At 33.3% G+C, this 23,632-nt stretch overlaps 2 protein-coding genes and 1 long non-coding RNA gene across 3 annotated transcripts in view; 1 reads left to right on the top strand and 2 right to left on the bottom strand.

Moving 5' to 3' along the window:
* Positions 1–342: 342 nt before the first annotated feature.
* On the bottom strand, positions 343–2,787 carry LOC144850059 (testis-specific serine/threonine-protein kinase 4-like). Its single transcript, XM_078707234.1, has 2 exons — positions 2,178–2,787; positions 343–992 (listed from the first exon to the last, which is right to left on the bottom strand). Exons 1-2 carry the CDS (start codon positions 2,580–2,582, stop codon positions 420–422), a joined length of 978 nt encoding a protein of 325 aa, XP_078563360.1. The 5' UTR covers positions 2,583–2,787; the 3' UTR covers positions 343–419.
* A 123-nt stretch (positions 2,788–2,910) lies between these two features.
* LOC144850285 (uncharacterized) lies at positions 2,911–22,167 on the top strand. Its single transcript, XR_013614065.1, has 2 exons — positions 2,911–3,069; positions 21,139–22,167. It is a non-coding gene; the product is annotated as an uncharacterized LOC144850285 (long non-coding RNA).
* Positions 5,080–23,632, bottom strand: part of LOC144850281 (junctophilin-2-like) — a 29,094-nt gene continuing 10,541 nt past the window's right edge. The window contains exons 3-6 of the mRNA XM_078707530.1: positions 17,994–18,792; positions 8,447–8,565; positions 7,205–8,067; positions 5,080–6,874 (exon numbers count right to left, since the gene is read on the bottom strand). Coding sequence (XP_078563656.1) covers positions 6,752–6,874; positions 7,205–8,067; positions 8,447–8,565; positions 17,994–18,792 — 1,904 coding nt within the window. The 3' untranslated portion in view covers positions 5,080–6,751. The remainder of the gene's footprint in view (positions 6,875–7,204; positions 8,068–8,446; positions 8,566–17,993; positions 18,793–23,632) is intronic.

Here is a 23,632-nt window from a genome sequence, read left to right as displayed (position 1 = left end):
CGGTCATTGTCGCAACTTGATCACTTATTTTGTCACCACACACCCACACGTATTTATATATTTTGCACACATTTTAAGGAAGATTTTAATTAATTTCACCTCGCTTTCAATAAAAAATATATATAAATAACGCTTTCTTTTGTGAATTACAAACGAAAGCGCCTTAAGCACCTTTGGTGATAACGTGCACGTCTGCGCGTTATAAATATTATTCTAAATGAGAATAATTGTATCTATTTTTGAATAATTTGAGTTTTCCGTTGTACTGCGTCTTTAAGGGATTTTAATAAATTCACATGATATGAAAAAAAAAACGACAAGAAACCAAAATAGGATTACTAGACTATTTTTATTTCTATTGCGTCACAAACGAGCTGATTCGAATATTAAAGGAGGCATGCGGATTGAAAGGATTAACTTTATACTGCTGTTTTGTTATCCGCCGCCGCCGCTGAACTTTCTGCCGCCGTCGTAGATGCTTGTTGCTTGTTACCAGCCGCAGTTCGTCGTATTTTCTGCCGCGCCGGATCCACTCTCTTATACCATTGTTCATCGTAAATGTTTCGAATATGAAGTCGTCTTTTCGGGCTGATCAACAACTTGCAGATGATGTCTTTAAAATCTTGAGCTACGCTTGTATTTGATGGGAACGAAGGCGGTCTTTGCACTTGAGATAAAAGAGTTCTATGATTTGTATCATCGTAGGGTAAACGTCCAAACATCATGGTAAAAAGTATCACTCCCATACTCCAAACGTCCCCCAGCATCGGGTCATACGGAATTCCGCGTAATATTTCCGGCGGTGCGTACGCATAACTACCGCAGTACGTCTCACTCAAGATAACTTGTCCGTTTTCCTTCGGTTTCATGTTTCCTCGCGCAAATCCAAAATCGGATATTTTCAAAACATTGTTTTTGCTCAAAAGTAAATTTTCACATTTTAAATCACGGTGTACAATTCCGTGCTGGTGACAATATTCCATTCCGTCAACCTGTGGTAATAAAAATAGAACCGTGTTAATTGCATTAAAAAACAGAGTACAGTGAAACTTCAAATAAGACATTTCAGGCCTAAATATCGAGTATTATTTTTATGAATGAAAAAAAAATGATTTAAAAGTCAGTATTGTCGTTAAATTATTTAGTTAGTAGTCGGCCGTCGGTTTAGTGGATGGACACTCACAACTAGGATTGATGGATGGTTAATAATTGTGTAGACAATGTGACGCACAAGGCACGATTATCCGATTGATTCGTCAACGACGGTTAAGCTTGCGGACACTAGTGATGGACACTGACTGTTATCCGAATCTTTCAACGACGGTAACGTATATTTCGGACAGTGATGGACATTGACCGTTATCCGAATCTCTCAACGACGGTAACGTATTTCGGAGAGTGATGGATTCACCGGGTTTTTTTTTTATCATAAGACAATTCTATCGACGATTAGTCTTGTGACAGGTATGGGCGATCACCGGTATCCGATTTTATTCCTCTCAAAAACCGCATAAACACGCGAATCTCTCGAGACCATCAGAAATAATTTATACATTCTTAGTAGGCCCTACAACGAACTTATGCATGGTGCGATGTATTAATGGGGCTACAGTTTAATGAAAATCAGGATCGGAATCCTGTAATCACGATAAAGGCATCCGATTAATTAATTTACAAACTTAGAATCTAATTGTGACATTAATGTTTTGAAGAATATTTATTAATTATTGTAGAGAGGAGGACGAGATGTGTGATTAATTGTACAATATATCTTTGTTTACTGGTTATAATTATGGAATATAATAATAAATAATCCATATCCGGATTATTGCAATCGGATACTTAATAATTAAAACAGTAATGGCTCAATAATCGATGGTATAATGAGGTGTGATAATAGTATGATAACATGATAGGCTATACTGGCGATGGGGATACATGATGTGTTTATCCTTATGATTTGAATGAATACGACAATGTGTTTGAAGTGAATTTGATTTATTTAATTCGCAAACTGGCCAAAAGGGAGCAAAAACCGAACACAAAATACGAAGATGATGTTGATGACGTTGATGTCATGATGTTGATGACGATCGATGATGATGATGATGTCATGAAGTTGATGACAGCACGAAATTCAAATGCCATATTTTAGACGTGTAATACACACGACTTACCAAATGATGGAACCAGATGCCAGTCTGTGCTTCGGGTATAGCCCCATGTCCTTTGATATAATCCAGCAGATCTCCACTTTCCGCCAGTTCCATTATAAGGTACACCCTACTAGTCGTCTCAATAGATTGCAAAAAACAAACTAAATTCGGATGTTTAAGCAGCTTGACAACCTGTACCTCCCGAGGTAAAAATTTGGTGAGATAATCGTCAGGCGCTTTTCTTTTTGAGACTATTTTAATTGCTACTTTGCAGTTGTGTTTCGCCGAGTTGGCTGACTTGACAGTGGCGTACGATCCGTGTCCGATTGTCTCTATTGATGAAAACCCATGAGTTTCCAGAACGTTTTGGCCTTTATCCTTCGGAGTCGGTTTATGTAGCGACGAACCGACAGCTAAGTTTGACATTATTTGTTGTACTTTTTGCTGTACATCTAGTTTTATTTTTCATATGTTGTTTTTACATCTTCAAAGTTGAGTAGCTAAAAATTAAGGATGGTAAAAACAGTGTTCGCACTTAGCCGGCCAACTTTACAACTCAAACAACAGCGCCAGTTACCATAGGGAGCAAAACACGCGCGCATTTTAGAGAGTGACGACGCGCGTCGAAATTTCTGCGCAGATCGATTAAAACTAAACAGCGCGTGTCTTTAACATTCCCGGCCCCCGGTCGCGTGAGTGAGCAAATCGGCTTAATTACACTCGCACTTAATTTGCATAAAGTTGGACATCTTGATCAAAAGAATGTGAACAGCGTCAATGGATCCGGTGTTGTACTGTACCAATACATAATACAGATTTATATGCATTGGGAGCATAATATTTTAAGGAATTACCAGATGACTGATGAAAGGTGATCGATGTATATTGCTAATGACACATATGGTCTTTAGGGGTAAGTTTATAGTATGTTTTTTACTGTATGTGTTTTGTGTGATCGACTGCTTAGTACAGAACGTAAGGCTGGCCACCACGGATTTGTTTAACACCAACGCACACCTATGTCCACCACCCATACTAAGGTAATACCCCTCTTTTGAAAAAAAGGTTTAAGTATAGTCTGCTTTCGTGAATATATTCTGGTAGATTTTGAGAATACGGCTCTAAACAAACCACACACTGGAACCGACGAAATTGTTACGTCACATTTAATATTCTCTTAAAAACCTAGATAAACATAAGCTACAAAATTAATTTAAATTCTTGGGAAAATAATACAAACGCACACACATATACAATATGGATGTTCGTCCGACAATGACACGTTTGACGGTCTTGTCTGACGAATATCCATGGCGAAAAAAACCCCAGAATTTCTGAAGAATAAACTGTAAAAGATATGGGATGTGTTTATATACCCTGAAGTGCCTAGATTGCTATATACACGGCGGTCGTTAAGTTACAGTACTTAAACATTACAAATGTCAGTCAATAAATTTATATATAATAAATATGAAAGGAAAATAAATATGTGATGGCTCATCATGGAGAGATAATACACACATAAATACTGCACATGACATGACCTCAAGGCTATTGTGAAGCGCACATTATTACGTGCGTGATAAGCGCGCGCATACGACGCATTTTCAAACAGCTCACGTACTCGTTAACTATTGCACACTACATGAATAAACACCAGTTTGTTCCTTAAGTTATCTATTGAGTAAACTGTACAATAATGAACTAATAGTTTATGGTTTACACCGAGCATGCAACTTAGGCCAATTCAGACAGCGTCGTACGAGAGGCCCAACAAACGTCTTGACCCTTCGGTGCTGTCGAATCCCGACGAGACGAGTCGTCTTGAGATAGCGTCGGGAGAACATTAAACATGTTTAACTTTCTCCCGACGACGTTTCTTCGGGCTTCGTCGTATAAGACGCTGTCTGAATTGGCTATGACGCGTATTGCATCATCACCATGGTAAATTACGGAAAAGAGTTACTACGCATGTGTGAATAAGTACCTAATGCACTTAACTTAAGAGGTACACAAGCCTGTACACTCGATCGTACCAACCCTATATGTGTAGGCCTACGAATTAAAACCACTGTGATCCAATACAGCTGATTAGGCAGTCTGACTTTTCTTTATGAGAACGATTAAGGCTAAAGTTATTATAAAGTTCATATAAAATATTTATCAAAAAGAGAGAGTATGACGAAAATGGTAATGGTTGCATGGCAGGGGGAGGGTGTCAATGTGATAGAGTATGTGGGAAGTTCATTAATTGGAACACCACCTCAATTCATTCTCTTAGAAATCTCACTACCAACTTGGCTTTATTTTATCAAAGTGGGTTAGAACTACAAAATACTACCTACTTAAGTATGAAATATCATAATTAAATTATAAATCAATATTTCTAAAAGTATATTTGAAGTATCTAAGAATTAATAAATGAAATATTACATCAAAATGTTATTTCAATGCATGAACATCATTACTAAAAAAAATAAAACCTAGAAAAAAAAACAACAAATGGTACTCATCCAAGAAAAAAAATAACACTTTCATTAATGTGAATATAACATCCTGGTACACATTAACATTATGTTCTTAAAAATCAATTAGCCATTGTTCACTCTCAATTTCCTGTTATGTTTACAATATATTACAGTAGATAAAGTACATTATCAATTATGTTAGCAATTCCACTGCAAACAAATACAAAATATATAGACCAATAGCTATAGCTCAACGTGCAGACAGATCTAATTTCATTTGAAAATCTCTGGATCAAATTCTGCAAATGGAAAATTTAATTTACAAAATTTAATTTTAAAATCAGATCTGTTTTCGGTTTAACATGATAGATGCTACAGAATACGATGTTTAAAAAAATGACTTAAGTACTGGATATGATCAAATACAGTATCAACCCCCAACACCCCCCCCCCCCCCCCCTGCCAATGTTTAATTAAGTGTGGAGGTATAAAATATTATTATTTTATACCTCCATGAGTTAAGTAAGTACTTAAACCCCAGGACCAAAATGTACTCGATATAAAGTCCCACTCAAAATGTTAGAAATAACTTCCCAGGCCCTCGCAAAAAAAATTAACCGTGTAAAGTAAAGATCCCCTTCCCTAACAACAAATGCAAAAGTTTATATACAGCACCAGATTTTATGACAGCAAGAATTTGAGGGTTGGGAGGGGGAGAGGGGACGAGTGTAAACAAATTTTTATTTGTTAATCATACCACTGCACGCGAATACATAAAAAAAGACCTACTGTCGAATCTCTAATCCTTCCGAGGTGTCGGTGTTTAGGTAAAAGGTAACACTGCTTATTTACATCTATGAGAATAGATTTCTTCGTTCTTAAGTTCCAAGCATAAATATCTTTAAAAATTATGTATAAAACCTGAAAGCCAATACAACTATAACAATTACATTATTAAATTGCAGTGTTAATTATAAATAAAGATAAATAAATATATATATATATTATTTGTTCTTCAATAAATTACTATTTTAAAATCTTAAAAATCATGCATTTTCTATTTCTATACTGATTCCAAAACGAGTAAAAACAGAGTTATTTCATTTATAAAAATCTTGACATAATTCACAACATTATAAACGTCAGCAAATGCACTAAAAAAAGACAAAATCTTTATAAAATATGCAAATTAGCACAATGTTTTATACTACATTAAACATTACTGTTAAATCATTTATGGTACAATTATCAATTTAAATTATTTTTGGCTGTATTAATGTAAATTTAAAGGCCCATATAGTTTCCACGCTTTCATGCAAAGTTGTTGTTGTTGTCGATATTATATTGTAAAGAATAGTGCAGATAAAATCTTGTACCGTTCAACACGAGGTTTACCGCTGGGAAAGAAAATGGGAAAATTAAGAAGGATAATGAGAAGAGGGGAGGATGAATTAGCGACGTAGGTTGTTGCGACATAATTATGTATTCAAGGTCACATGATCAAGATGATGTTTACGTACTGTGTAGAAACAACGCATCATACGTCATTCCGGCACATACAGTACCATACTACCAGAAAAATATCTCAATTTACATAATTACTGTAAAATGTAAAACCAAATTTTATTTTTTTTTATAAATTTATGTTACGTTAATTGCACATCAAAAGCATTTTAATAGGAGCATTTACCTATTATTTGTTCTGTTAAAAAACACACCATTTCTATGTCTAGGGATTTTAATAGTAAGTAATTACACCAAAGAAATGGTTTACCAATACAGTTGAAGGTTTTTATAATAAATAAGGTTTATATAACTAGCAGTCATTTTGTTTCTTTTGTTATGGGCAATAAGTTCATAATATTATTATAATGAGGGACGCATCCAGGATTTTTTAATGTAGTTAGCGCCAACATACAATACTGGACCTGTCCCTCATAATCTTTGTAAATCATATTTTTTGTGAAATAGGCCTACCAATGTGAATTTTTAAAATTTATTTACAATAACATTTTAAAATAAGTGTAAGACGTTATAAAAATGGGTGTTGGGTTGCGTTGCCATCGTGTTGCGCGATGCGCTTGTGATCGTTGCGATGCCATGGTGATCGTCGTGACGTCATCTTGTTCATTGAGACCATTTCAGCCAGTTCGTTACTTCGTCAAGTTGGAAGAGTTGTGAGAAGAGTACCGTGAAACCAACGTTCAAAACGAGGACCAACACAACCATAGGACCGCTGGCGGACCATTTCTACAAAGAAAATCATGTATAATAATAAACATTTAAAAGTTTGATCATCTACCGCCTCTCCCAATCAATGGCCCATCACATCAACAATGCATCAACACTCAGTCAATTTCTAATCACCATTTTAATAATAAACTTTCAATTTGTGGTGACAGCTATGACCTATGTTTTGCCATAGAGACTTTGTCAGGGAATAGAGTGATGAAACGCATCCCATACTTCCTGCATGCACCTATTGAATTAACATTCGACTTAACATAAATCACAGTCTGTCGGTCTTTTTCACAAATCGAAATCTCCCAATTGTCTGTCTTTTTTACAATTTGTTTTTACCTTTGTTGTGTGAACAGCCAGCGCGGCTTCTGGATCTAATTCCGGATCTGTTGGTTCTTCTTCCTCAAGACTTGGTTCCTTAGGGATATACTTGATTCCACACGTCGACGGAAACTTCCCTTGAAAACTACGATAGTGACCCGGCGGAATCTCATTTAGTAAATGCAAATCAAACGACTTTGACTTGGCTTTAATTTTCTTTTTCTGTTTGGTGTTTTCTTTTTCCGGTGGGGGCGTGAGAGTTGGTGAATCTTCCTCGTAAAAGAATTCCTTAGCATCGAACGTTGATTGGAGATCTAAATGATTCAACCTGTGATCGTCCAATCCGCTCTGACGTGTTAACTGTCGTCTAATAGGATTGCGACGAAACTCATTACTTGATTTAAATCGTTCTGTTTCAGACATTGTACTAACGCCGGAGTCTGGCGTAAGCTCCACTGACCGATTATCACCATACGATTTATAATGATAGTCGGAGGCCTGATCACTGTGAGCGTCGTGCGAGCTGTAACTACTGTACTGATCATCATAATGTGATGGCTCTCGATGGGAGTGGTGATATCCGTTAGGCATCATGGTCACATGATCATCTCTCCTCCTATCAAGAGACGGGGAATGTTGACTGGATGATGATTGGATGGTGTAAGTGTCCGGCAAATGTTTTTCGACGTGGGTCGCTGAACCATTATGCCTCTGCCAATTGCTACTCGGTTTATCTTGGTACGAATCGTGAAGACTTTGTTCCTGTTGTTTAATGATTGTTCCTCGCATGTGACTTTTGCGATCAAACCGATCCAAGCCACCGAGTGTCCGACCAAAGAAGCTTTTCTTACGATCATAGCGTATGTTCGAATCCTCTTCTCCTGTAAAAAAAAAAGCTGATTTTAAATCTAACAAATTTATTCAGTAACTGAACCAGGTTCCAATATATTTTCCTTTTTAACAAAATTTGAATGAAAAAACTTAAATTACTTGTTTACTTGTTTCCCGTACACTTTCGTCTACGGGATCGAGGCGAAGCGAAGCACTTAAAAGCCCCTCTTGACGATAAAGTCATATTTAATATAAGGTGAAAACTTCAGTGGGTGGTTGGACCATGCGACGTTAAGTTTTAGTAGCACATGAAACTACATCCGTAGACAGAGCATTCCATAACAGAATAACTCTCCTGGAGAACGTGTCCCTCCTTATATTAAGACAAGAGCTTTTAAACTTCAGTTTATATGGATAATTTGTTCTAACCTTTGCTTGGGAATTTGGAGGTAAGTTCCTTTGCTCGTAAACTGGCATGTGCCGCATCTTCTCTTGCGTGAGAGCACGCCACGTCCGCTTGTTCGGCTTTCTCCTTTGCGTATGCAGCTCTGAAATAAAAATAACAAGTATCGTAATAGTAATTAAATTACTAGACTAGGAAAAATCAAACACATTCCAGCATAGTTACACCTCCCATTTTACCCAATAGTGGTTACACCCAGGACTGTTTCCAAATGTAATTTAGAACTTTCTCACTATAATTATGATCATATTAGTAACCCATGTACATGGATGTTTGCAGTAGCAAACATTTGCATAACAAACAAACATACAAATTCTTTATCAAATAATAGAGTAGATATGATATAAATCATAATTATGTAGAATCACTATTAAAGATGTACTGTCCCCCCTGAAAAATAATTTTTACATTTTTTTGTTGAATATGCCATTTTAATGTCACAAAATAGTTATAAAATGGGATCTAAAATAATGTATTTACCTGAAAAAACTGTAATTTTAAGCAAAAAATGGTCAAATTGGCTGTCAGCCAATGGATTTATGGATTAATTTAACCATTTATTATGTTATTTTATAAAACATTATTTTGTTGGGTTTTTTTTTCTACGGAAGTGATTAACTTTATTAAATCTACAAAATAACCTATTCAAAGTCTGATTTCATTAATCTTCATTTTTCATGTTTTTGGGGGACAATACATCTTTAAATTACAATTGTATCATCCTAGTCATTATATAATTTGCTATATCTGCTTTGTCATCCATTAATGCTCCTGGTAGTTTTTAGTCGCAGACTCTCCATCTCAAATTTCATTTACTTTGGTTAACAATAAGATTGACAATGCATAAATATTCTACTATATTCACAATAATCTTTTAATTCTCAGATTAAACTAAATATTTACCGATTGACCTAAATTAAACATCAAAAATAGATATTCAGTTACGACTCTTAAGAACAATTATAAAACAACAATTCTTCAGCTAAATCTCTGATTAACTCCGTTTTTTTGCAAAGAAAAACAGTCAAACAAATTATCATAATTTTCAAGACTACATCCTATATTTAACTAATAATTACCTACACGTAGTACAGTAGTCAAATTTGTATTTATTTCTCTGTAGAATATAATATCAATATTGATATAACAGCGAATTACATTTCTTTAACAGGTGTGTTACAATACTTATATTTATTATCATTTCATTTCCACAAATAGGTTAGAGTCTGCTTGTCTAAATCAAATATGTTATGAAGCGGCCAAGTTTTACGTCACATGTGTTGATACTGGATTACGATGCACCCATATTGAGATCATGTGACCTGCCACACGATGGCTGACAAAACATCTGTGATTAAAATTTGACCTTTGACATTTCAGCTGGTTGTTAATATCGAATACTTTGAATGTGTCTCATCACATTTATAATTCTGTTTAAGTTGAAAATTAAAGCATTATTTATAAAACAGTTATGTTTATAGAATATTTTTTTTTTCAAATCAATTAACAATTCGATTTAATTTATAAACTATACAGGGATTTTTTGATGATGAGTGCAAACATATAACATTAATCATTGTCAAAAAATAAATATAAAAATGTCATAATTTAATTTTAGCTGTCAAAGGGGGAAAGTGTTCACCACTAGCATTAACCCCTGGATCTGCAACTGCTATGTTTGTATACAGTATATCTGGGGCAAACTATTTTCTAATACACTAAATGTTAACAGTAAAGTGACATAATAATTAATATTCCTTTTTATACTTTTCCATCATAAAATATTAAGTAAATTAAGACATTTTAAGACTTTTCAAAGTTAAATTGATTATAAATACTTAATATTTTTAAATTAATGTGGGAAATTTTTCATTTATTTTCCTAATAACACTTTTCTGTAAAAAAAAAAAAAATCTTTTCACATTACAAGTAGTTGTTATTTCTTAAAATAACAGCGTGTTGCATTTGAGCAGTAACAATGAGATGCAGTAATTGAATTAACAATGATGCTGCCCTCAATGGACAGGAATCTAGAGATGAACCATATTTGGAAGTGATGAGATTGTAGTAGAGGTCAGGCAGAGACAATGAACAGATAACATTATGCAGATAAGTTGCCAGTAATTACATAAGAAATTACCCAATTATTTATGCATCACCGCTCTTGCCACAGGGCTTTCAACCCTACACATCTTAGAAAATGATCTTTCACGTATTTAAAATCAAAACAGTCGTTGAGAAATCCGTTGGGAGTGATTTCTACGAACACATTTGCTTACACATCGTTGACAATCACATGAACACACTACATCACGACAACAATCACTCGCTATGAAAAACGTCTTAACGTCGTGATATGGGCTAATGAGAAGTCGTTAAACAAAATCTGAACAACAACATTAACAACATTTGATGACAAATATTGTCTAACGTCGTTATAAAAACACTTTTGGGATGAAATTGATCATTAAGATTTTACATAATCGTATAAAATTTTATTATCACAATCAAAAATAATTTTAATTAGCAAAATTATTAATAATTAATTAATTAAAAGCATCATGGTTTTATATAATATATTTTATAATATATTATATAATATTATATAATATCATCATAATTTTTAATATCAATTTTTTTTTTATGTCAAAGTCAACTATCTTGGAATTATTTAATATTTGAGAACAAATAACAAAAAATGGAATATTTTAATCTTTATTGGATAATAAAAATAATTATTCTCCATTCATCATTATCTAGTCAAGTCTTGTATTTGAGGACTAATACAAAATACTGTATCATCTATATATAAATTAAGTAATAAATAAATAATTTGTTCGTCTATATATCAGCATATTTATACCTCTAGTTTCGTCTTCAATAGTCATAATTTCCATTAATCAAATTCATTTATACAAATCAAATATCATTTTTCTTTGAATAACTATTTGTAAAAAGCTTCAATACATTTATCTTCTCAGTAACGTAGCAATAACCATCATATTCAAGTTATAAATACTCAATTTGATATCTTGAATATTAGCATCATTTTTATGACCACGAATTCATCAAAATAAAAAACTTGATATGTCTACAATCTACGTGAAATATAAAATGAGAAATGAGATCACGATGAATGTATTTTCTGAATAAAAAACGAAGCAATTTTTTCTCACTCGCAATTAAAGTTAGCAAACTATAGAAAGTATTACGCGCAATTATAACGCCGACCTATAAAGCGTATCCTTGTCAATTGATTGGTTGTTTACTTATCATGTGACATACATTATTTGGATCGATCCTTACAATTGGGGGTACATTGCACATAACATTTAGGGTTTTGACAAAAATTTGCGAATTTTTTGCAACGCATATTGCATATTTGAAAACCAACCTGTAGCTCTACTGCGTGGACAAGTTACAAGCACCAATATTATTTTTTTCTTGGGACTAGAGCCTATATAGCTTTCGACAAGCACAGTAGGTATTATAAAACAAATAATGATGTTTTGTATTCGTGAAATCTTCAGGAATATAACCAGTACTGTTGCATCTTTCAACTCATAACAATACATGCTATCCATTCTAATTAGCAACATTCATAATATTATAATATTATTCTGTATTCAATATAATTATAATAATATCCTGGATTTATATAGCGCCTAATGTTGTGAACCTCTAAGCGCTGCACATTATTACCCCAGTCATGTGTTTGGATCAAACGTATGGAAACATACTCCCATAATGCAGCTAATAATCAGCGCAAAGTTGTGTTGGGTTCCCATTTATACACCTGGGTGGAGAGAGGCAAACATAAGTAAAGTATCTTGCCTAAGGATACAAGCAATGCGGCGAGAGTTGGATTCGAACCTCGATCTCACGATCAGTAGTCAAACATCCAACACACTGGGCCACACGCCTTCAAATATGTTGATTCAAACTAAATTTATAATGTTATTAAAAAAATTCTTATCCATTAAATTTCCAGGAAAAAAAGACAAATGTACCATTAGCCAAGTGTTAAAATCGTGGAATAGCACTCTAAATGGGATTTCTCAACTCATAGTTACCAAGAATCTACAAGGAAAATCATTATACTGAGTGACATAATATAGATACGAAGTTCAGTCCAATAGAGGTCTTATCTAAACCATGTACCGGTATAATTATATACCAATGTTATAGGCAAAAGTGTCAAGCAATCATCAAATTAACGTTATTGACGGAGACACGGTGACGGAATTCTCGCCGATGTCTCATACCTGATCGAGTCTTTCACATTAAGTGTTTCTTGTGTATCAACACGGCCATTGTGCAGTCATGCATGAATGACATTAGTGACATTAGGTACTGTCACTAGGTTTCAGTAAATGGACTTCTTTTAAATGGTTGACGTTTCTAACTATTTCTCCTTAAACTATTCTAAATATAACAATTTATTTGTGTTATAGACAAATCTAAAAAGACCGACCAATGAAGAAAAATGAATTAAGTTCAGACTGATGGTTTTCCGAAAGCGTATCAAAGAAAAAAAAAAGAGAATTTGAAAGTGTACTCTAATAGAGATATTTTTTGCGTCGACCAACAGCTTCCACGATGTAACGATATTGATTGCTCACTGACGGCCATAAATATCTCGTGAAGAATTGATCTTTTAGCGTTTGCGATTTGCCTTTTAATGTAAAACGAGATGTTATAAGTAAGCATCGCGTTTTTCTTTCGTAAGAGCGTCTACACATTATTTGATTGAGTGTGGTACATTTTGATTGCTCTAACAAACATCGTTAAGTGTTGTAATTAAGTTGTTAGCTTTTAACCTGATGGAGTTTGAGGTCAAATATATTGAGTTTGAGGTCAAATGTTTCATTTATTGATCGGTTCAATAGGTTTCTGATTGACAGAAATATTTCTTGACATTTTCAAATTTTCTCCTGTATGTTTGCTAAAATGTTTGTTTAGTTTTTTTTTTTTTTATAGTACTACGTCAATAAATCATAAATACAAAACTTCCTAATATGGATTGATTGTTTAATTAATGCTCCACAGTTGCTGAGTACACAGTAGCTAGCCTTTTGTAAACATTTATATATATTTTCTTGCAATGATGAAGGGACATGTTGCCGGAAAGCTCTGCTAATTTTCTGCATGTTTTACTTTATCGTTTTGATTTAGTTTTTTGCTTATTTTGTTTTCTATCTCCATTGAGATCCATCCACTGATACCCACAGCATTGTCATTTTTTCAATGCAATATTTTATTTGTATCTCCATTGAGATCCAGCCACTGATACCCACAGCATTGTCATTTTTTCAGTACTTATTTTATTTTGTATCTCCATTAAGATCCAGCCACTTATACCCACAGCATTGTCATTTTTTCAGTAATTTGCCTTTGGACTTATATATCTTTTTAAATATATTTCCTTTTATTATTATTATTATTATTGATTCAATATAATAATATAAAAACATTTCTTTTTTTTTAAAGCTCGCCCGACACAATAAGTTGTTATGATCTTTCCAGGCTTCTGTGTTCACTCTCTGACTCAATCACTTTTTATTGCTTTTAGAATATTTCTATTTTATCACTCTTGTACAGTTTGATTGTCAGAGTGTGTAAATAAATGTTATAAAACAAACAAACACACGTTTTACAAAGTATATATGTATATATACAATAGCCGCTTGTGTGTTATTTTCTGTCAATACAGTATATATACTGTATTGTTGTTGACTATACATTTCAGTAAATAAAAATTTCTTTGTGAAATTATATATTATAATACTTTACAATACATAAATATGCACAATTATACTAAGCATAATATATAAAAAATATCTGTTATTGTTTCCAGAACGAATGAAGGAAAATTTTGTTTAGCTCCTAGCAGAAATCAAATAACATATGTTGAAATAAATCAGCATGGAATATACCGCTTCTTATTGATTAGTTGCCATGGCAATCCCATTAAAGTTCTGTTCTGTATTAAATAATCCAAAACAACAATGCCAGTAAGATCTAACGCTAACGGTAAAGATCTAACGCTAACGGTAAAGAGATACTGCAGCAGGATTTACTACAATGTACATTTCAGATAAGATTCACCACTGCTGCATTGCGTTATCACATTTTGTGTTTTGATTTTGAAGGTATTTAGTCAATGTTAGGCTGTGGTCAGTGTTTCACAAACGAGGAAGGGAAGAGGATTGGTAGAGAGAGGGAAGGGAAAAGGTCAGAAGAAAGAGGGAAGGGAGGTTAGAAAAAGAAAGAGGAAAGGAAAAGGTTGGAAGAAGAAAGAAGGAAGGAAAATGTCGGAAGAAAAAGAGGGAAGAGAGAAGGTCAGAAGAAAGAGGGAAGAGAAAAGATCGGAAGAAGAAAGAGAGAAGGGAAAAGGTCAGAAGAGGAAAGAAAGAAAGTCAGAAGTAGAAAGAGGGAAGGAGGAAAAAAGGATCAAAAGAAAGATGTAAAGAAAGAATGTAGGGTGAAGTTTAGAATTCATAACTTTGCATACGTTGCATTATATCTTATTTTGGGTTACACGTTTAAGTTTCAATGAACCTGCTAGGTTGGATAGTGTTTCTCTGAAAGATTTACAATCAATCATGGAGGTATAACATTTTATACCTCCATGAATCAATGTAGTATTACACATAATTTATCAATTTCATGTTTTGCTACATAAAAAAAAGATTATAATTGCTTTATTATGGAGAGTATACAGTATAGTTATGGTTTTACAATAATTCTTTTGGCATTTATGCAGTAAAGCAGTTATTTGTTTTCAAAGAAAAACATAGGAAAAAAACAAACCTATCGTTAGGTATACAGAACGAATGCTTTCACAAAGCCTACGAACATTGATATTACAATGTCATCTAGAATTTTAGAAAATCATCTACTAAATCCCAGGAGGGGAAAGAAAAACATAGGAAAAAAATAAACCTATCGTTAGGTATACAGAATGAATACTTTCACAAAGCCTACGAACATTAATATTACTATTACTAATATCATCTAGAATTTTAGAAAATCATCTATGAAACCCCAGGAGGGGAGCCCTATGGGAAATTAAGCTGCACTGTTATATTAAGAAGAAATCTCAGATACTCTAAAAAATAATATTTAATTAATATTAGAATAATCTTGAGTTCAGTCATGCATGAAATCAAATGTGCTATTCAGATCATATTTAACTTGAAGGGATGCGGAGAACATGAGCGTTAATTGATCAAACCCAGTTTTGATTTACCATCAACCGGGAAATTAACTCTTACACTTTGCAAAAATACATTTCATATTCTAGAATACCATATTTTTAATTTATAAAATAACTGTTTGGTGTGTTAATGAAATTATGAGATGGAGATAGCAGATTCTCCTTGTTTTTAAAAGATTACAAATCGGAGTTAAATTATTTTATGACGACCCCGTACCATACAGTTTTTTAAATGCTGGATTTGAATCACTATCAATGTTTTTGGTTGTATTTTAATAAGCAGAGTTCTTGAGCATTACTGCCAAGCATTTCATTGTCCAAATTTATCATTTTGTTTGCAGCTACAGAAACAAATAGGTCTACTAGTGTAAGGTTTCTATGCAATTTTCATTTCACGGTTGTGGATCTGACAAATATACTGCATAACTTTAACAAAATCTCTTTCCATTAAACAAAAAAGCCTTAGCTTGAATTGTAATAAAATTAATTATTTCAATAATTGTGTAAGATTTAGAATAGTAGACATGTTTGGCCTTCAGGATGAAAACTTATAAAAAATAAAAAATTAAATCTTAGAAGAAAAATTCTTCTCGTCATAACTTGCAAGCTATTTCTACCTGCATTTATTGTATAAAGCTCTGTCTACACTATCAGACTAGTTTGACAACAACAAATATGTGATGTTCCTAAATATGGCAGTGATATGCCCATATATGGTGCATAAAAAAAAGAAAAATCATTGTCATATAAAGTTTCATAATGTAGTCAGAGCTTTGCAGAAAAAATTTTATATTCACAATATATAATGTGATTAAATTCATATATTCACAAGCTTTAATGTAATCGCTATTACATCAATTGATGTGACAACATTAATTATGATATAGGTTGTAATTAAAGCTAAAACAACACGCATCAAACTAATAATTACTCGCTGCAGCCAGACAAGGATTGGGTCATTAGTTATCAATACATCATTCACATAAACATCACAAGGAATGCTATAACACCTGCCCTAATTTGCATAAACATGATATTTACATAAAGGTGTAGTTGGCCTTCTTTCCATACTGTAGTGTATGTAATATAATAGGCACCTGCCTAACGTTTCCAATACATCGATCACGTAAACATCACAAGGAATGTTGTACACCTGACCTAATTTGCATAAACATGATTTTTACATAAAGGTGTTAGCCTTCTTTCCATACTGTAGTGCATGTAACATAATACAGTAGGCACCTGCCTACATCGATCACGTAAACATCACAAGGAATGTTATACACCTGACCTAATTTGCATGATATTTACATAAAGGTGTACGGTACAGTTAGCCATATTACCATATATGTAATATGATACAGTTAGCAGGGCCGTAGCCAACATGAGGCAGACAAGGCGCTCTATTTAAAGCATCTTCGTCTGTTTTTACCACACGCTACGGCCTTGAGTAAACACCTGCCTTAGTCGAATATATATAATTCAATACTACAGTAACTTTCTTACAGCAGAGACTTTTGGGTTGGCCTAAATATACAGAAACATTCTAGAAATTCTGGTAAATTCTTAATGTGTTTTTATTTTAGTAATAAAGAATTTGGGACAATTTGGTCCTAAAGAAAAGTTTGGTTGCGGTTTTGAGAGAGTCCAGATTTGGAAGAGTCAACTGCACATAATTATTAGTTACTGCTGTGTAGACATAACACTTCACTTGTGCATACAAATGTAGAAGGTATAAGACACTATAGTAAAATGATACACCCAATTTGCATGTGAAAACTAGCTAAGCTCTGTCTACACTAATAAAACTTTATGTGATGTGCCCATATGGACATGATGATGTCATATATTTGGTCATATCACTACCATATTTGGGCACATCACACTTTTTTGTCAAACTAGTTTGATAGTGTAGACAGAGCTTATATTAAGTATTATTTCTATGCTGATGTTTTGTTAACTACAGAGAAAAACGATAGCTCCTGTCGTCACCTTGTTGGATATAACAACTGCATGTTGATAAATTTCAGTCGCAGTATTCTCTAGTTAGGAAATCAAAGAATACCAGATGCATGCATCATAATTAATGATCTGATAATAGATGTATCTTGTTGCTAGGTTACCAAATGCATCATTCAATTCTTCAAGTTGTAATTTAAAATTCAGTAGTTTATATCGTAAACTAAGCACAACAAGTAGGCAAGTGTTTGTCATGTGTTTATTTGGCTTGTTTCTATTCTAATCAATAATTAATATTTATCAATAGTTATCAATAATTATCAATATTATCTTACCTTGAAATGGCTAGATCTGCTTTTTGTCTCGCTAGATTTGTCGCTTGGTTGGCGCATTGAACTGCGCGGTCCACTCGCTCACTAATCTTCTTAGATCCCATAAACAACTTTTTTTTGCCGGACGCAACAAGCATGTTGTGCTTCCACTTGCCTTCGTCTTTGTGACCGTCGGGGTGCGTTAATACTCCGTATCCATGTCGCTTATTTGACTGCCATTCTCCGACATAACATAACCCATCCGAGCGTTGGCTAATCCCGTAACCAGTTCGTTTATCTTTACTCCACTCACCGATATAAACCTCAGTTACGTCGTGCGCTGCTTCTTCGTCGTGCAAATAACTTGTGTCGCTATCGTAAACAGTCGTTGAAGGTACAGAACTTTCTCCGCTCTCTGTACTTTTTAACGAATCCTGTTTTGGAAGTCTTGAACGACCTCTAGTGGACGACACACCAGAGTCACTCTGTGACGTCACACTAGAGTCCGCGCTTCTGTCCCTTTTCTTTTTTCGTTTTAAACGAAGCCCGTCGATGAACGTGCGTTTTAGACTCCCACTTCTTCCGATGGACGACGACCAGTTTTCAGCATCTGACGTTTCTGTATCTGATACGTCCAAAACAAATCCGCCCCGCTGCCCAAAATTTTCCGAAATTGTCACTGAACCATTTTCATGTTCGCTGCGTAATGAAGTTAATGATGTGCGTAAAGCTGGTCGCACGATTGACGCCATACCGTAAGGTACGCTGTTTCTTATTCCGTATCCATGCCGCATTCCCCCAACCCACTGTCCGTGGTATATACCTGAAAAAAACCAAATAATATTAATAATAATTTTTCATTTTCTTTATGTAAGTTGAACTAGTATACACACAGACACTTATCATAACTCATCATGAGGGCCTCCTGATTGTCAGAATACGCTGTTTAGGGTCACCATCTACAAATAAGGTGAAACAAAAATAAATAAATAAATATAAGCAAACAATAAATTTTAACTGTTTATACCCAAAATCATTCACTACATGCGTGTATATAATATTTATATTAAAACCAATTAGTTTTATTACATTTCACGGGACTGGTATGATGGGAAATAATTGTTATTTTAATCATGAATTCTTTCTAAATCTGCATTAAGGCATATTATAAACCCATATGTTTTGTGCATTAATTGTAAATACGTATGATACAATATGTGGAATATTGTACTCTCATGAACAATACATTTTCCAAACTAATTAAAAATAGAAATTTATTGAATTTTTTCTCTTTAAAATTTACCTCATAAAAATTAACCAATTGGAAAAGTTTTAATAGCAATCAAAGCAATTGATTTTTTATTCAGAATTTAAATGTAATAACAATAAACTGAATGCAATTTGATATTGAAAATTGTATAATTTATTTATATCATGTAAGAAATATTAACAATCAAAAAAAAATATTGATAATATTTCTCAATAATATGAGAGCCAGATTAGTTTCTACGCCATAAGCTATAGCAGATATTTATGGTAAATATAAAATGTTATTAATAAGTATAAAAATCAATGTACTCAAAACCTTCGGCTAACCCAAAATATGGGCAATCTCAGCTGGCCCCAAAATATGGATACCATGGGCTTACCAAAAATATAGACACCCTGGGCTGGCCCAAAAATATGGATCCAAAAATGTGGATACCCTAGGCTGCCCCAAAATATTATGGACATCCTGGACTTTTAATTGAAATGTAAACATCTTTATTGATTGCCAAAAATATGGACATCCTATACAACCACTTTTGGTATTATAAAGTAGTAAGTATATATGAATGAATTAAATGGCATAATTAAAATGGAATTATTAAAAATACAGTATCTAAGAATTCAATTAATTAAAATTAACAAGATAGCAAAATTTCAGGTCTACTACACTCAAGTGAACTGTATTACCTTCGAAATAAAAGCAACATGAACATTGATATTAACGAATATTCCTATGACATATGTGGTAATTTAATCATTGTAATATACTCCTTACAATTTTCAGTTGGAAATAAAAGCAGGGACAATTTTAATTGATTAAACAGAAAAGCTTTATAACAGAAACCAGCTAGTGTTATATAAAAGCCCTATCCATTTCATTTTCACTAGGAAATTGTTAAAGGAATATATTTAATTGACTACTTGGTAAATAATTGAGTTGCTTAGAGATTAACTGAACATCATTATTTATTCATAATTCAGCTAATGTATTCATTCATAATGCTATTGTTATACCAAATATGGTATTGTTAAACCAAATATGGTACAGTATTACAATTACTTCTATTTAAACAGAACTTGCCTTGTGGATGGAACTGTAGATAATTGGAATTACTACTCATAAGTATTTTAACATTTTGTAACAAACAAGTGTCATATTGTTCAATATAGCTAATTTACATATTCATGATATTATACTTAATGTATTCATATGAATTATGTTTCATTTTGGCTTTAATTTCTACAAAAAGGTAGACCACTTTGTTATAAATGTATTAACATTTTGTAACAAGTGTCAATTTTGCTAATTTACATATTCATAATATTATACTTAATGTATTCATATGAATTATGTTTTACTTTGGCGTTAATTTCCATGAAAAGGTAGACCACTTTGTTCTCCTTGACTGCACACCAGTCTAATCTTCAACAGACTCCATTTTTTTTTTCATTTCTCACAAATCCAATAGAATTGTCACTTACAGAATATTACCACAATTTCTACAAAGTGGTGACAACAGACACATAACACTCGCAAATTCATACCTTCGCCACGTATCAAAAACGTGCGACTACTTCTAGTAGTTGTCACAACACGATAAGCGGAGAACATATCTTGTTACATCTGACACCAAAAACTACCAATTAACAACTTTGTTTTTGCAATATAAAATGAATGTCTGCTACGCTACTATACATGGGTATTAGAGAATCAGTCGTCAATATGCACATCAACAAGCAGGAACATCATAGTCAATTACCATCAATATTTTGAGCTCGCTTAAAGATTGAGCGAGCTGACGCAATCAAGAGAATTTAACATCTTTCATTCCCTGTCACATAATAAAAACCAAGCACTGACAACCAGTTTGATAATTTCCTATTTTTTTGTATCTTATAGATGAAACACGGACCAGGATATACTCAGCTGTAAAGGTCTACACACTGTGCTCAGTGGCGTAACGGCTATGAACGCTCTCTGGCTAAACCCAGGGGCACCAATGCTTAAGGGGTTTTAGAGCATGAGAACCCAGGGTTGGAGGGCCCCTTAGACGTGGTAAACTAGGGGCATGCCTCCTTCGTTACACCACTGACTGCTATGAAATGATGGATCTAAGGAAATGAGAACGGAAATTATGAATAGATGGTGTAATTGGACGTTTAGCAATGGTACGTGAACATCAGAAATTACTGATTAAAAGAGCGAGAATATAGAATGTACGAACATGCATTCTCATTGCTCCAGATGGAAGGCATAAAACTTGTTAAACTTAACAGAACTTTGGAAGTAGATATTTGAACACGGCTGACTAGCAAGCAATGCAATACTGTACATTAAATTAAACACTAGGCCTACAGTATTTTTTCTTTCTAGGCCTACTTAAATATAAAAAAAGACAAAAAATGCTAAAGTTGGGCTAATATTGACAAATCCAAACCATTAATATTATATCCCCGAATTTCAATTCAATACAGTTGATGCCCCATATATATGGATGCTTGCAACATCAACAAATTGTCTAAAGGTCTATCTACACTATCAAACTAGTTTGACAAAAAAAGTGTGATGTGCCCAAATATGGTAGTAGTGATATGACATCATCATGTCTATATATGGGCATCATCGTTTCATATATATTTTTGTTGTCACTTAAAGTTTTATAGTGTAGACAGAGCTTTAAGAACAAATATACATAACTTCTTTCTTACAATTAAGCTCTGTCTACACAAAAATGTAATGTGCCCATATATAGACATGATGATGTCATATCACTACTACCATATTTGGGCAAATCACACTTTTTTTTGTCAAACTTGTTTGATAGTGTAGACAGAGCTTTATAGTATACTGTAGAGAGGATAGGACGCATCTACAGACGTATCATATATTCATTTGCAAAATAGGATTAAATAAATCATAGTAAACACCCTGGCGTATCTCATTAGCTGGTGAACAGATTGCCGAAAGGTATGAAGTCAAAATGATTTGATATGAAAGTGCGATAATTACAGGAAAGGGGTCATGTGACCTTTATTAACAAGATATATAAAAGAAGAAGATACGTGATCTGAATGAAGACAAGATTATTACTGAAACTATGAAAAATGGAAATAAATGATTTAGCCAAGGCATTTCTACAGAGAGTGCAATGTGTGTGAGAGAGTCATCTGTATGTTACTGTATGAAGTGTTCTGTAATCACTGTCTTATCCTTCAAATAGGACATTAAGATGTTGGTCCTGCATATGTGATGCCCATGTGCAAAAAAAAAACCCTCTCATTTTAACATTTGGGATGAGTTTTAGCGAGTAAAGTAAAAAAATGTAAATTACTCTTCCACGCATTTTTCACTATTCCTCTAAACATATTATTTAAATTTTAGATCACATACAGATTATTAACGAGCAGATCTATTCAGATTATTATTATTCTAGATTATAACTGATTAAAGATGTATTATCCCCCTGAAAAAATAATTTTTTTGAAATTTGTTTGTTGAATATGCCATTTTAATGTCACATAATAGTTATTCACTTTGACCAAAAATTGGATTGAAAAAAAAATTATTTACCTGAAGAGCAAAAAATAGTCAAATTGGCTGGCGTCCAATGGGTTTTTAGTTGAATTTAACTGTTTATTTTGTCATTTTATAAGTGAAAACATTATTTTTTCGGGATTTTTTTTCTATGGAAGTGATTAACTTTGTTAAAACTACAAAATGGAATATTCAAAGTCTGATTTAATACCCTTCATTTTTCATGTTTTTGGGGGACAATACATCTTTAAAGGATCATCCATATTGTAAATCCCGTTAATGTTTTACATTTATCAATGTTGTTGAAAAAGTATATCCCTTGGCATTCACTTTCTTGATCAAGAATCTACACAGCATTTTGTTCTTTTCTATAATTACATTACAACACTTTCGATTTAAAAAATTACAATTCTTGGATCACATCACGGATAGCGAACCTTTATTTTCTTTTAAATAAATTAAAAATGAGACTGTAAATTTGTCAATTACAGCGGTTTACGTTACATCCGCACATCTAATAAATTACATTTTGCGGTTTATTTTACAAACGAATCTCTTATGATTAAAATCAATTCTAATGAAATTATGAATTTGTAATTTCAACGCTTTACGTTACAACGGTTGACTTGGTTGACAATCTCTACACGCTTTACATCTACAATCACAATTCAATTAACACATTTTCGTATTAGATGACAAATTTTGTTTTGTAAAAAAATATCGTTTTTAGACTCAGAGTTTATAATTAATGGTTGATCAGCGTGTTTGTGGTTGTGATGAACTTTCTGATTGGTTGATGCTCCACCTATTATGACAAACGTGAGACATACAGTGTTAATTCTTTATGATAACATCATGG

Source organism: Antedon bifida, chromosome 8 (genome assembly GCF_963402885.1).
Source record: "Antedon bifida chromosome 8, ecAntBifi1.1, whole genome shotgun sequence".
Lineage (NCBI taxonomy): Eukaryota > Metazoa > Echinodermata > Crinoidea > Comatulida > Antedonidae > Antedon > Antedon bifida.
The sequence above is the reverse complement of the archived record's forward strand: the minus strand, read 5'-3'. Positions and strand labels throughout refer to the sequence as shown.